The sequence below is a fragment of the Neophocaena asiaeorientalis genome, unplaced genomic scaffold (genome assembly GCF_003031525.2).
Source record: "Neophocaena asiaeorientalis asiaeorientalis breed wild unplaced genomic scaffold, Neophocaena_asiaeorientalis_V1.1 scaffold87, whole genome shotgun sequence".
Lineage (NCBI taxonomy): Eukaryota > Metazoa > Chordata > Mammalia > Artiodactyla > Phocoenidae > Neophocaena > Neophocaena asiaeorientalis.
The window spans coordinates 1277170-1291796 of record NW_020175432.1 but is presented as its reverse complement, the minus strand read 5'-3'; the positions used below and the strand labels follow the sequence as shown (position 1 = coordinate 1291796).

General features: G+C 50.5%; 1 protein-coding gene across 14 annotated transcripts in view; it reads left to right on the top strand.

Moving 5' to 3' along the window:
* The window catches only part of EPS15L1 (epidermal growth factor receptor pathway substrate 15 like 1), a 101404-nt gene that overhangs the window by 34591 nt on the left and 52186 nt on the right, over positions 1-14627 (top strand). For all 14 annotated transcript variants that reach the window (XR_003006230.1, XM_024767620.1, XM_024767614.1 and 11 more), the window contains 5 exons: positions 2799-2858; positions 6700-6933; positions 11361-11518; positions 13906-14062; positions 14308-14393. Coding sequence is in view for 13 of the 14 variants with exons in the window: in XM_024767620.1 (XP_024623388.1) it covers positions 2799-2858; positions 6700-6933; positions 11361-11518; positions 13906-14062; positions 14308-14393 (695 nt within the window). In the remaining variant the exon portion in view is untranslated. The remainder of the gene's footprint in view (positions 1-2798; positions 2859-6699; positions 6934-11360; positions 11519-13905; positions 14063-14307; positions 14394-14627) is intronic.

The window sequence follows — 14627 nt, the reverse complement described above, 5'->3', positions numbered from 1 at the left end:
TGCAGACCTAGAGCAGGAGGGTGGAGCATGGTCCCTGCTGCCCCAGGCCACGCCTGTGGGTCTGGCTCATGACATTTGGTAGAACCATGGGGAAGGGTGCAAATTCCTACCCACTTGGATTCACCTAATAATTTTCCTGTTTGAATATCACTTTTGCAGATACTGGCCCATTTGATAGGATCCAGATAGGACTTTGTTTTGAAATGAGGCCACTAAGAAAGGGGACCTCACAGATCCCTTTGTCTTCTTTTTGGCTGTGGTGTGGTGTAGACGGAGGCCTATGATGGGGACGGGACCCACGCTGATCACCAGTGGTCTTTATGAGGCAGGATGGGGTGATCTGCTCCTGCACAGTGTGACAGTTCTTCAAAATACCTGAAAGTTGGGTGTAATAATGTTGTAGAGCCAAATCCTGAACAAGACAAAGAGATCAACAGAGGTGGAGTGTGCTTTTTTAGAAAGGGAGCTACGGCTAGGAAGGGTGAGTTCTGCAGATCTTCTACCTTGGCTCCAGCTCTTGTCCACAGGGGTCACTTCTCATCTACTCCTCTCTCGGTCTCTCCCTCCCTCCAAGCATCAACCCACACGTGCACCCGTTCATGCATGCATGCATGCATCCGTATGCATGCATCCATGTCCATGCACCCATCCATCCATGCATGCATCCACATTCACGCACCCATCCATGCATGCGTGCATTCACACCCATGCATGCATCTGTGTCCATGCACCCATCCATCTGTGGTATGCATCAATGCACTCAGGCATCCATCCTTGCATCTGTGCACACACTTATTCACCTGTGCATCCCTGCACCCACGCATTATGCATCCATTTAGTCATTCAGAAGCATTTTTCAGAGTCTGCTCTGGGCCATCTTTGTACTGAGCACTGGGAAAATGGGGATGAAATTAAATACAGTCCAGGAGATCAAATAAGTAAGTAATAGTTAAGATCTTGGTATTTATTGAGGGCTTAGTATGTGCTAGATCCTATTCTAGCGCTTTGCAGGAATGAAGTCACCAAGTACTTGCAACTACTTTGTTATGAATGGTGTCACTTCCATTTTCCATGTGAGGAAATGGGGGTCCTTCAGAGTGGCTGGTTAGTCGCTCAGGGTTGCATGCAGAAGGGAATGAGGTCCTGGTGGTCCCCAGAGCCTGTAGTGGTAGAGGGGGAGGTTCCTGATCCGCCAGAGCAGAGGGTACAGGGCAGGCAGGGAAGGCTGCCTAGAGTAGGTGCCCCTGGGTTATAGCCTTTAGAGGGAAGGAACAGGTGGCAGATGACGGGTTGAGAAGGCCGGGCACAAGACAGCATGAGCAGAGGCAGCCTGGCATGCTGAGTACGGCTGATATTCTCACCAGGCGGTTCTACCCCCGGGGCATGTTGAGCAGTACCTGGAGACATTTTTGGTTGTCCCACCTGGGTTGGGTGTTACTGATATCAGGTAGGTTGAGGTCATGGTTGCTTCTCAGTATCCTATAATGCACAGGATGTCCCACCACAGAGATGATCTGGCCCCGAATATCAGTGGTGCTGTGGCAAGGGAGGACTGTGGAGTTAGGAAGGCCTGTATGTGCCGTATTTTTGGGAACATTACTCTTCTGAGATTCTGCTTCTTAAATTGAGACCAAAGACATAAAACACTCAGCCGAGTGCCAGACACCTTTAAAAGGGCATCCATATGCTTGAGGGGACTGCGAACAATTTGAAGTCCCTAGAGATCAAGGTGGAGTCCCAGGAGACTGGGCTGGGGTTGAGGGACCAGCTAAGGGCACAGTGGTCTCCATGTGCACAGGGACTTGATGCCGTCAGCAGGGTGAGGTGGGGTGAGAGTGCATTCTAGAGCAGGTCCTGTGGTTACCCTGGGTATAGGGCTAGAGGCAGGGAGGCCAGCTGGAAGCTCTGGCCTCTGTGGAGTGTTGGAGAGGCCCAAGCCAAGGACACAGCAGCAGGGGGTGAAGAGGAGGGTCCACATGTGAGAAACATCCCTGGGCTGAAGATCCTAGTGATTGATTGGGGGCGCGGGTACCAGCATATGTAGCATCACAGATGGACCCTGGGCTTCTGCCTGGCTCTGGGCACTGGTGCCATGTGCAGCACTGTCCAAGTCAGACAGGCTTCTGGTCCTGGAGGGCTGACTTGGGTCAGGAAGCTAGTGCCTTGGTTGTACTTTAGAAAACCCAGCACACAGCCTTTGATCCATGCCTGCCTTGTCTTTCAGGATGCTAGGTCAGCCTGGCATATTTTGTGGGATCTTTCTCACCATCCACTGATAGGGGAGAGGAGACAAGATCCCACAGACCTACTCAAATGCATTCCCGTGGCCCTGCCGTGAATGGGGGCAGGGGCTAGATGTGTGTGTGTCTGTGTGTGTGTGTGTGTGTCAGCCAGTGGGGGCGGGAAGGCGGGCTTGTGTTCAGAGCAACACCTGCACCAAAACCAAAGAATCTAAAAATCAGGGTGGATGTGATTACAATCATGATCATTTGTTAGAGAAAATGAATGTTAATATGGTGGAAAGGATCTTGGAATTGACAGTACTTCATTGGATGATGGTTTTTCAGAGAACCTACAGACTGGTTCTTAAATGCATTTTGATTGCCTTGTCTTAACCCTGGTGTGCAGTCAAAATCTGAGTTCTGGTGGGCATGCGTGCTGCCACACAGGCCCTTCCTCCCAGCAGTAACCCTTGGTACCCCCCCCCCCCCCCCCCCACCGTGGTGCGCTCCTCCCTTTTTTTTACCCCTTGGCCCCCCCCCCCCCCCGCTAAGCCTTGCTGCTCTCTTCCCTTGCAGGTCTGGGACCTCAGTGACATCGACAAGGACGGGCACCTGGACAGAGATGAGTTTGCTGTGGTAGGCCCCTGCTGTGACTCTCTTTTCCCACTCTGCTGAGGAAGCAAATGTGCAGCTCATGTGGGGGTTTCTTGTTTAATTTTTTAAATGTTTATTTTGACCTAATTTGGGTGTAATTTGACAGAGAGTTCTTTCGAATCTTCACTCAGATTCCCCAGTGTTGCTGTTTTACTACACTGTTTTATCCTTCTCCCTCTCTCCCTCTCCTTCTCTCCCCTTCCCTCTCTCCTTCTCTCTCATTTGCATGTGAATGTATACATGGATATGTATACACAATTAATTTTCCCTTTGAACCATTTTGAAGTAAGTTTCAGACATGGGCCTTTTCATCCTGAAATACTTCAGTGTTTGTATCCCCAAACCAGAGAATTCTCTTACATAACTGCTGTCCAGTTCAAAATCAGGAAATTGACATTGTCTAATTTATTACAGTATCTATTATGCTAGGTTATATCATATATGTTATATATTAATATATCTATTATTGTATTAATCTATTATCTAATCTAAGGATATTATTCACATTTTGCCAGTTGTTCCCAAAATGTCCTTTATAGTGAAAGAGACTACAGCCTCGTGTTCTTTTTTTTTTTTTTTGTGGTACACGGGCCTCTCCCTGTTGTGGCCTCTCCCGTTGCGGGGCACAGGCTCAGCTGCCATGGCTCACGGGCCCAGCCGCTCCGCGGCATGTGGGATCTTCCCGGACCGGGGCACGAACCCGTGTCCCCTGCATCGGCAGGCGGACTCTCAACCACTGCGCCACCAGGGAAGCCCCAGCCTCGTGTTCTTATAATCTAGATCAGCTCCTGCATCTGTCTTTGTGTCTCATGGCCATGTGGGCATTTTTAAGGCCAGTGGTGTGTAGTGTCTCCTTCGGTGTGGGGTTGTCTGCTGTTTCCTGATGATGATCCAGGCCATGCACTTTTGTGTGGCAGGTCCCCACCGAGGTGATGCTTGTTCTCCCCAGGGCACATGACATCGATAGAACATGTGATGTCTTATTCCATGTCTTACTACCTTGATGTCAACCTTGACCCGACCTTGATCAAGTTCGGGGTGGAGGCTTCAGGATTCTCTCTTTTCCTTTGTGCTCAATCTTTCATGAGAGACACGTGGAGACTGAATACCCTGTTACCCCTACAACTCTCACCCGCTAGTTCTTGCATCCTCCCAGGAGTCTCACCTGAATCAGTCAGGTTTCTGGTAGTTGCCAGATGATGATTTTCTAATTCTGTCATTCCTTGCACATTTTCTAGCTGGCCTTCTACTGTAAGGAACTTGTTCATATCAGAGTGGACTTATGGAGGTGTCCTCTGTTCTCTGTTCCATGGTTTATAATCCTTTACTGGCATGATTTATTTTGCCCATTGGGAGTTCCTCCCAGCTGACTCCTTTGTCATTTGGTCACATCATATCATTCTTGAGCACTTGCTTACTTTTGGCATGATGGGATTTTCCTGGCTCTTCCTGTCCATCCCCTCTTTCAGCTCCATCATCAGCCATTTTTCCAGGGACCCCCAGTTCCTTATAGTGGAGAATGGTATTAGAAACCAGGATCTGGGCACTGGGGTGCTCAGTGCCCCTGCGATGCCACTCCTTCCAGGCCTTCTCAGCAGACAGAGCTGGGAAGTAGGCATATGTGTAGACATGCCCACCAGGTGCCCTAGCAGCCTGCCATCTACTTCCACGTCTGCTTCTGTTCATGCCAGAGCCCTGACACTCCCACCCTCTTCTCCTTTTAGCAGCAGTGCTAGATTTATGTGAGGATTGGGGCTCTTGTGTCCTATGGGCTGCCTTCCCATTCAGCTGCCCTCCCTCCACACCCCCGTAGCTCACCATTCACCTCTCCCAGCTGCCTGCTGCACTGACTTTGCCTGGCTCTCTCCTCCCCACCCTGGGCCCATGTCGTTCTGTCCCTCTTTTTCTTTCTCCCTTCCCCTCTCCTTACTCACATCTTTGATCTTTCTCTCCCGTTCATGAGATTTATTCACTCATCTCATTCTGTTAAATCTCAAAGTAGAATAAAGTAGCCCCTTGTAGATAAGGACAGTGCTCTAATAAACAGTAATTAAGTTCAAGCAGAAAAAAAAAAGCTGGGAATTCCTAAGTCATAGAGAATGATGAACTATATCCATATCCCTAAGGCACATCTTCTGTTTTAGGAATTTTAAATGTCTTTAAAATGTGATTTTACAACATACACATGAATGAAAGCTTGTTATTATCTTACTATACTATGGTGTAAAGCCTTTGAGATTTTAAACTTCTAGGTTAAATTTAAACCATTTGCCAAGGAAATTATAAATTTCTCTTACAATTCCACTCATAATCTCTTACACCCCATAGTACTCAGTTGTGTTTTTTTCCCTCACACATCGACTCTGTTTTGCCTTTTTTACTTTGAGCATTTTCCATGTTTCTCCATCATCCTGTTCCTTTTCACTAGCTGTCCATTATTATTTTTTTATTGTGGTAAAATACGCATAACAAAATTTACCATCATTACCATTTTTATTTAGTTAGTTTTAAAAATATTTATTTATTTATTTGGCTGTGCCTGGTCTTAGTTGCGGCACGTGGGATCTTCATTGCCGTGTGTGGGATCTTCGTTGTGTCATGTGGGATCCTTTTAGTTGCGGCGTGTGGGATCTAATTCCCTGACCAGGGATTGAACCCCGGCCCCCTGCATTGGGAGCATGGAGTCTTAACCACTGGACCACCGGGGAAGTCCCATCATAACCATTTTTAAGTGTATGGTTCAGTGGTATTAATACATTCACATGGTTGTGCAACCATCACCACCATCCATCCCCAGAACTCTTTTTACCTTGCAAAACTAAACCCCCGTCCCCATGAAACACTAACTCCCCATCCCCCTCCCCCAAGCCCCTCATTATTTGTTTTTGTATTTCTTTTGATGGCATTTGACTTCAGGTGTTAGTTAGTATCATTGAACTGCCTTTGGGGTGGTCTCCAGGAAGGGGTGATTGGCCTGGAGTGAACCCAGGAACACGCCTCTCTCCTCATAGCCTCATGAGCCCTGAATTTCTACTTTTGTTTTTATCATTTCAGCCAAGATTTATATTCTTTTATAAGTGGGTCTTAGAGTTGTGTCATTTTGTGTTTCTTTTCATCACTAGCTGAGTGGCATTTAGTACAGTTTTTAAGTGAATAAATTTTTACCTGTGTTAATGATCTGTTGGTAGCAACTTAAAGACTAGTTTGAAGTGGCAGGTGGGGGGGAGGTTGTCATTTTGGTTTTGTTTTGTTACTTTTTAAAATAGACTTTTCAATCCTTGTTTTAGCCAAAGTTTATTTTCCCCTGCCTACCTCGAGCAGGAGAGCCACCTGTCCATCCTCAGCACACACACCCTTTTGGGTAGTTTTGTGTCTCCTGAATATCTTGAAGTACATGCAGCTCTCATGGTGTGTCTTTTTTTCCCCTTCCAGTTTTCTTGAGATGTAATTGACAGACAGCACTATATAGGTTTAAGGTGTACTTTCATGGTGAGTCTGTAGACTTCCACGTTCCATTACTTTGAAAGTCGTCAGACCTGGAGACAGTGGCCTTGCTGTGTGGCGAAGGGACATGTGTGGAGTCTGGCATGACTGTATTCCTTTTGTACTCATTTCAGTCTCTCATGATTAAACATATGTCTTAGAAAATTATGCATTGGCAGTGTAGCTCATCAGAAAGGTTTATTTTTACTGTGTTCCATTTGGAAGCAACCTCAAAAAGAGCAGTCTTCATCACATCACTGCAGCCCTTGAAAGAGCTGCCCTCTGCCCACCCTGGCCCTGGGCCTCGCCACCTAAACGCCGTTCTCTTTTGTGCTCACAGGCCATGCACTTGGTGTACCGAGCCCTCGAGAAGGAGCCTGTGCCCTCCGCCCTGCCCCCATCCCTCATCCCACCGTCCAAGAGGAAGAAGACGGTGTTCCCGGGAGCTGTGCCTGTCCTGCCTGCCAGCCCCCCACCGAAAGACAGCCTCCGCTCCACGCCTTCCCACGGCAGCGTCAGCAGCCTGAACAGCACTGGAAGCCTGTCTCCCAAGCACAGTATCAAGCAAACACAGGTACGGTGCCCTCTGCATGCGTGGCCATGTCTCGGAGCAGCTGTTGGCACTGCTGTGTAGAGTGCCAGCAAGATGTTTCTCAGCAGCACGTAGTTCGTGACCCAAGAAGGGTAAAGTCTGTGATTAAATTAAATCTTTACAATAGGTGTCTCTTAGTCCTCTCTGGCTGCTGTAACAATGCTGTAGACTGGGTGGCTTCTAAACAGCTGATATTTATTTCTCACAGTTCTGGAAGCTGGAAGTCCAAGATCGAGGTGCCGACAGATTCGGTGTTTGGTGGGGCAGTTCCTGGTTCACAGGTGGCCGTCCTCTTGCTGGGTCCTCACATGGCGGAAGGGCCATGGAAGCTCTCTGGGGTCCCTTTTTTTTTTTTTTTTTTTTTTTTAAATTTATTTATTTTTGGCTGCGTTGGGTCTTTGTTGCTGCGCACGGGCTTTCTCTAGTTGCAGCGAGCGGGGGCTACTCTTTATTGTGGTGCCCCTGCTTCTCATTGCGATGGCTTCTCTTGTTGCAGAGCACGGGCTCTAGGCACGCGGGTTTCAGTAGTTGTGGTACACGGGCTTAGTTGCTCCGCGGCATGTGGGATCTTCCCAGACCAGGGCTTGAACCCGTGTGCCCTGCATTGGCAGGCGGATTCTTAACCACTGCGCCACCAGGGAAGTCCCTGGGGTCCCTTTTTTAAGGGCACTAATTCCATTCGTGAGGGCTCTGTCCTCACGACCTAATCACCTCCCAAAGGCCCCACTTCCTAATACCATCACAGTGGGGCTTAGGACTTCCAGCGTATGAATTGAGGGGAGGCGGGGGACACAAACATTCAGACCATAGCAACAGGGATTCAGAATTAAGTTTCTCATTCACTTACACATAAATACCGCCTTTCCCCAAGCACACCCAGCACTACTCACCCCTCTGCCCCTCCTGCCTCGGGCAGACCCTCTGCTGGGAGGGCGTGTCCCCAGATTGCATACTGAGGCACCTGGCGTCGTGAGCCTCTGCTCACGGGGCACCTCATCTGGGGAACCTGGTGTGACCACACCCTGGACCAGCCACCCTCTACCTGCTCTCTTCTAGATTTCCCACAGCTGGCCTGTTATGCAGTTAATTATGTATCATCTGTCCAGTTCCCCCCCAACCCCCCGTCATTAGCTTCATGAGAGCAGAGTTCGTTCTTGGTTATAATCTCAGCATCTAGAAGAATCTCTGGTACTCTGATGCTCATTAAAAATATGTTGAGTAATCAGGTAATTAAGGGAGGTATCCATCTCGTGTTAGGAAGACAGGAGGGGGCTCCAGCTCTCCATGTGGCAGTATCTTATATGTCAAAAAAGACGTTTCTTGTTCTGGCAAAGGCAGCATCATAATGGGCTCTTTATAAAAGGGCACCTTGGAGATTGTCTGAAACGTGCAAGGACGTGAGTTACATGTGGAATCATGCTTTACTTTCTACCTCATTTGTGGTTTCAAAGGCAAAGCAATGAGTTGTGACAAGAAGGCCAGCCAGCACCCCATGCAAGTTTGGAATATGATAAAAATGAAAACGAGAAAGGCATAATGAGACAGTGATTTCTCTTGATAGTGACATAATTTTAAAGTTAAATATTCGACTTGCAAGGCTCATTTTCAAGGAGCTTATCACATCCTAGAGTAAAAAAAAGAGATCAGAGAGGGTCGATGAGGCTTGGTCATAGGGGCTAACACAACTCCCCTTACCACTCTGGCCAGTTGGAGAGGCGTGGCCTCTGGTTGGTGAGTTGTATGTGGCTCTCTGTGAAGGAGCCCAGCCTCAGATGGCTCAGCCTGGGCACCTTTGCCAGCTCACCAGCCATGCCCGGCACTTCCTGGGGGTGCTGCAGTGACTGTGCGATGGGCCCCTGCCCTCTGTGGGGAGACAGACGATAAGCAAATTGGTAAACTAAGGAAGGTCCACGAGTCATGAGAAAGCAGAGCAGGGCCTGGCCTGGAAGTGTCGGGGTGAGGAGGGGGGCGTGCTCCCGCAGGTGGGGCCAGCTGCCAGGCTACCGCTGCTGCGGTGACATCTGAGCTAACACCTGAATGATAAGCCATCTGAGGACTAGTGCATGGCAAGGCTCTGAAGTGGAAACGCTCCGTGTGTCCTTGAAACCGGAAAAAGGCTGAGGCAGGGTTAGCCAGGGGATGGTGAGATGGAGTCGGAGAAGCGGGGCTGAGGCCAGCTACTTAGACCTACGTGAGCTGCTGTGTTTCAAGACCCAACACCTTGAGTCTGCAGAATTCTTGCCGAAAGCTCTTAAGTACTGTAGGTTAGGCTAGATGGAGTATGTTTTACCGACAAGGAAGCAGGCAGGGCTGAAGTTGTTGTTGGGTGCAGGCCAGCCAGCCTCATAATACCACCCCCTGGTGATCTGGCAGCTCTCCCCAGATCCCAGGAGCATGCTGCTGACCCCCCTGCCTAGACCAGTTGTACTAGTGGCCGCTATTGGGGGTCACAGGTGGGGGTGTCTTTGTCCCCTTGGAAGAGGGGCAGCTGGTGGAATTGCAGACATGAGAACGGGCATTTCTGTGGACCCACAAGTTCCATGCTTTCCCCTCCCCCACTTTCCTCATCCCCAGGGCAACAACACCGTACCTGGGGCCCCCAGAGGGCCACCCAGTCCAGCTCTCGTGGCCATATGTGAGGGGAAGCCCCTTCCAGCCACCATGGTCTGTTCCCATTGACTGGAGGCCTACAGCTGCTAAGCTGACCTTAAACCCAGCCCTTTCCGGGAGACCCAGCTCCAAGGGGGAGGTTGTTCAGTGTTAGATTTTTAGCTAAGTAGGCATTGGATTCTTGCTGCTGACATACCCTGAGACCCCCAGAAATGAGGCAGCAAGTTCATTGTGTTTGCGCAACGAATGTCTGGACTCTCATCATCCCAGAGGCATGATCTGTTGGGGCCCATGGGACCCAGAAACCAATCCCGCCTCAGCTCAGCTTGTCTGACCATTGCTCCTTCTTCTGTGGGCATCTCAGTGTCAGCGTATGAGCTCGTTCCAGGCTCTTGACTTAAAGACAGCAAGCCTCTTCATTAAAGCTCCTTTATGTGCATCTTCACGTCTCCTCTGAACTGTTCAATGACAGACCTGAGGTGGCTTAGAAAATTCCTGTAATGCAGCAGGTAAAACGCTATCTCAGTTCTCGCTGCCTGAGCTTTTGCAATTTGAATCTGGTCCGTAAATTCTGATGATTTTTTTTTTTTTTTTTTGATAAATCCTTGCTGTCCTAAATCATTCTACTCCCTACCCCAAACCCTGGGTAATGTGTTGTCCCTTTCTTCCCAAAATTGCTTTCTGGATTCCTGGTGCTCACATCAGGATCCCACTGATTTAGATAATAAGAGAGACCTGGTCAGAAAAGCAGATGAAAGGAAACATCTCTACAAAAAGGGGCAGAGACGCTGTGAAACGTGCTGTGATGGGAGCCCCCAAAGTCAGAGATGACGCACCCAGAATAAGCAATTGAAGAGGCCTGCCACCAAGTGCCCGAGGGGTCTGGATGCCTCTGAGTTGGAGGTGTTCTGGCCCTGGCGGACCCTGGCATTTGCTTTTCTTAAGTAGAACTGGAGCAGGTGGTGTAAGAGGTCACAGGTGCACGAGGTGGCCGAGCCCCAGTGCACTGAAATCAAAGCAGCTCGCTGGGCTCTCAGCTTCGTCTGCCACAGCAGGGTCCTCGTGAATGTGGGGCGCTCACAGGTGGTGGGCGTGCTCCTCAGAGGCGTGGGCTCCCCCACCAGCACCACAGGGCCCTGAGTGCCCGCCTGTCATGCAGGTGCAGTTTTCACATCAGCCTCACTCAGTGCCTGTCAGTGCCTTGTGTGTACTGACACCTCACAGGGGGTCTGCTGTGTTGCAGGGAGTGGGGTCAGGGTCAAAGAAGGATGGAGTACAGAATCCTGGAACTGTGGGCATTGAGAATGCCCCTGCTGCTGCAAAGAAGGTCTGCAGGTGGAGGACAGAAGGCCAGGAGCGCTGGCATCGGTGCTGGGCCCGTTCTCGGGAGACAGTCCTTCCAAAATGAGTGGTCAGGAGGGTCCTGTCTGGTACACTTGAAGCCCCCTCCTGGAAGCTGGTCACTTTCCATCGTGGAAGGCTTTCCTTCGTGTCCCAGGCAGCGGGGATGGAAGGGCTATTGGTAGAAGGACCTGCTGCGTCTTTACATCCCTCTCAGTACAAAGATTTCAGGGCACTGTGATGGGGTGGAAAGAGGTACAGACTGGCCACTGGGTAAGACTGACCGAGTCAGCATTAACCTCTCTGAGCCTCAGTTTCCGCTCTTACAGAACAGGGATCTTGTCTGCCCTCTTGGCTCGTGGAGGGTTTTCTGCTAAAATGAGCATGAAAACACTTTAATAGTGTGTATTTGCAGGTGATAAAAGGCTTGAGGATTAACTTCTGAAAAACCTTTTCAGCCAACAGTAAACTGGGTGGTGCCAGTGGCGGACAAGATGCGATTTGACGAGATATTTCTGAAGACTGACCTAGACCTGGACGGCTATGTGAGCGGCCAGGAGGTGAAGGAGATCTTCATGCACTCGGGCCTCACTCAGAACCTTCTAGCACACATATGGTAAGAGCAGATAGATGGACATCTCTTCCTAAGTACAGGGGGTCTCGCTGTGTGAAAGTAACGGCTGTGGGTGGCTCACACGTTGAGTGAGACTTGTGCTGTGTGAAGGGCTGGAGCGGGTGAGCAGGACAGGAGGGAGCGGTAGTCAGGGCTGAGTGTAAAGACCTGTACCCTGTATTCCGTGCATGTCAGTTCACCCTCCTCCAGCAGGAAGGTCTCCTGTTTGTCCCTCCAGAGAGCTCTGGGGGCAAGTTCTTGCTAGTGGTTATGCAGCCTTCAGCCCAGCCAGTGAGGGTGCAGATGCTCGGCCCCACCCCCTTCTGGTGGGAGGGTGCAGTAAGGGCCCCAGAGGCTCCGGCAGGGCCACCCTGGGCATCAGGGCTGTGGCCATCTCTCCTACAGGCCCTGCCCCGTGAAGGTCAGTGACACGGCTGGTGGGAGAGGGTGAGACTGGTCTGTACCTCAGGGCTGGTTGAGGAGCCGTCTTCACCCCCACTTTCCTCCAGGGCTGGCAGAGCGATCTTCATGGCACCGGGATGGCTCCTTTTGTAACTAGCCAGTGGTGAAAGTCGCTTCCTAGCTTTCTCAGGGGAGAAAGCCCTCCCACTTTAGAGGGCTTCACCTGAGAGTTGTAAGAAGAGAATTTCCATGTAATTCCAGAGGGGTGAACCTCTCCAAATAGAGCTGTGAAATTCACTGTGACTTGGGGAAATAACCATCCTTAACAGTAATTCAGAGATAGCCACGTTACACGGTGAGGCCCTGCTGGAGAAAACGGGCTGTCCCTTCTCAAGAAGCACACGACACCTAGTCAGTTAGCAAAAGACTGTGGGAAGCCTTGCCCCTTGTGACGAGTCAGGGGCAGTCTCTATCAGGCCCTTCAGATCCAGTGCCCCCTTTATCACGCTGAAATGCACGTGCACGGAATTCAAATTATACCCCGATCATAACATAGAGTAATTTATAACATGTATCTCAACCTGTAAGTGACATGACAATACGTAAATGACACAACGAAATCACAAATATGCTTGGATTAAAAAGAAAACACGCAGAAGGCGTTGCATACAGGGAAAAAAAGCAGGGACGAAAGAGTGAGCTCTAGAATAACCACTGGGACAGTGAAAGGACAGTCTGGGTTTGTTTGCAAGTGGCCGGGTGTGGGAGCATATCCAAAGTGGAGATAACAAGCCAAGAAGGATTGAAGGGACAAAACGAGGACGCAGGCCTGTCCCCCGCAGTGCCCGGCACCGTGCCACTCAGCGTGGTGTCAGAATAAGCACAGTAATGCTGCCCTGGGTGGACGCGGACAGAGTACCCCTGCACGTGGGCCTGGGGGCCCCCGCTCCTTCAGAGACCAGGGAGCAGGGACGGGCCAGAGAGATGGGACCACAGCCCGAGAGCTGCCGTGGGCTGGGTGTGCAGCAGGACTGGCCCTTGCCAGCAGAATCAGGAGAAATAGTTGCAGTTCGAAATTATCACACCCCGCCCTTGAACTGTGACAAGAACAGACATTTTAAAACCAGCCTTGAATAGAGACATTTACAGGGATCTCCACCAGCCCTGTTCGCTCACAGCGTTTGGGCCTGAGTCTGTTACACGTCCCCGGCTCTTCTTCGCTCTGCATCAGGACATGGTTTCACTACTCTCTCAGTAACTACGTGCAGTGGGAAGGAGACTGCGTGTTGAGTGGACAGAGTGAAGGGATGACATTTTTCACAGATGTGGAGGCCTTGTCCTGGCTGCGTGAGGCTTCCCTTCCCGTACGGCCAGCTCTCGGTGACCACGGGTGTGGCAGAGCTTCCACACTGCCTTGCCCATGTGCCAGGACACCAGAAGGCCACAAGGGTGGGGTCACCTTAGCAGCAAGGGACTGTCCCCTGTGTAGCCATGCTTGGCTTTCTAGGCCCCGTCCCCTCATGATGACAACCCCAAATGCTGCTTGTCATCCCCATTGAAGACCAGCGGCTCAGGCCATTCTGATAACCCAAGGCTGCAGGAACCAGCTGAGGGTCTGAGTGTGTGCACTCGGCTCCAGCTTCCGTTTGCACAGGAATGTGAATCGCATCCACTGCCTGCACACCATCAGAAGCCAGTTGCGTGTCTCCTGGCTGCTAACAGGGCTTCCCTAGGGACTGGCTCCTCGGCCCGTGGTGGGGGCTTGGCGGTTCTCCAATTGGAAGAAGAGCCCCCTCCTGCCCTGACGCTCTGGAGGGGGGGCTGGGACTGCTCCCCAGGAGGGGGATGTTCAGTAGAAAAGGAGCTGCAGCTGTGGCCCGTTGTTTTTATCGTTTTTGTTGTCCATTTTTTAGAAGTGTGGGTTCCGTGTACTTGGAACCAATTCTGGTGTTTGTGATGTGTAATTAGCATCCCCACATTTCTCCCAGGGCCCTGGCCGATACGAGGCAAACGGGGAAGTTAAGCAAAGACCAATTCGCGTTAGCTATGTATTTCATTCAGCAGAAGGTCAGTAAAGGCATCGACCCCCCTCAAGTCCTCTCGCCGGACATGGTCCCACCTTCAGAGAGAGGCACTCCCATCCCGGTGAGTAGCTGCTGGCCCATCCCTATCGTGTTTGCGTCACTTCCCTCAGCCCGCCACCAGGTGGCGCTGGCAGCCTGCCCAGCCTTCACTAGGGCCTCTCGGGGTGTGTCTGGGCTGCCCAGATGGTTCCCAGGTTGGGGGCTGGAGACAGATGATTTTATCCCTTATTCTAAGACCTACTAGCCCATGCTGTGCGGTGAGGTCAGCTAGTCAATTTGTAATTCTTTGTCTGAATTTGGTTGCAGGACAGTTCGAGTTCTCTTGGATCGGGGGAGTTTACTGGTGTGAAGGAACTTGATGATATCAGTCAAGAGATCGCCCAGTTACAAAGGTATGTTAAAACGTCTCCTTCCCTTCAGATTCCAACCAAATCTACGTCCCAGGTTGTTATCGGAAGTAGCAGAGGCTTGTGAACCATGTGGCGAGTTGACCATCATGAGTTTGTTCAGCAGAAATGAAGGGACACAGATTCTCCTGAGTTCCTGAATTGATTTAATGAGCTCAAGTACTGACATCCTCAGTGGGAGCCGGTGTGGGCTGTGGGGTCTCAGACACATTGTTGCTG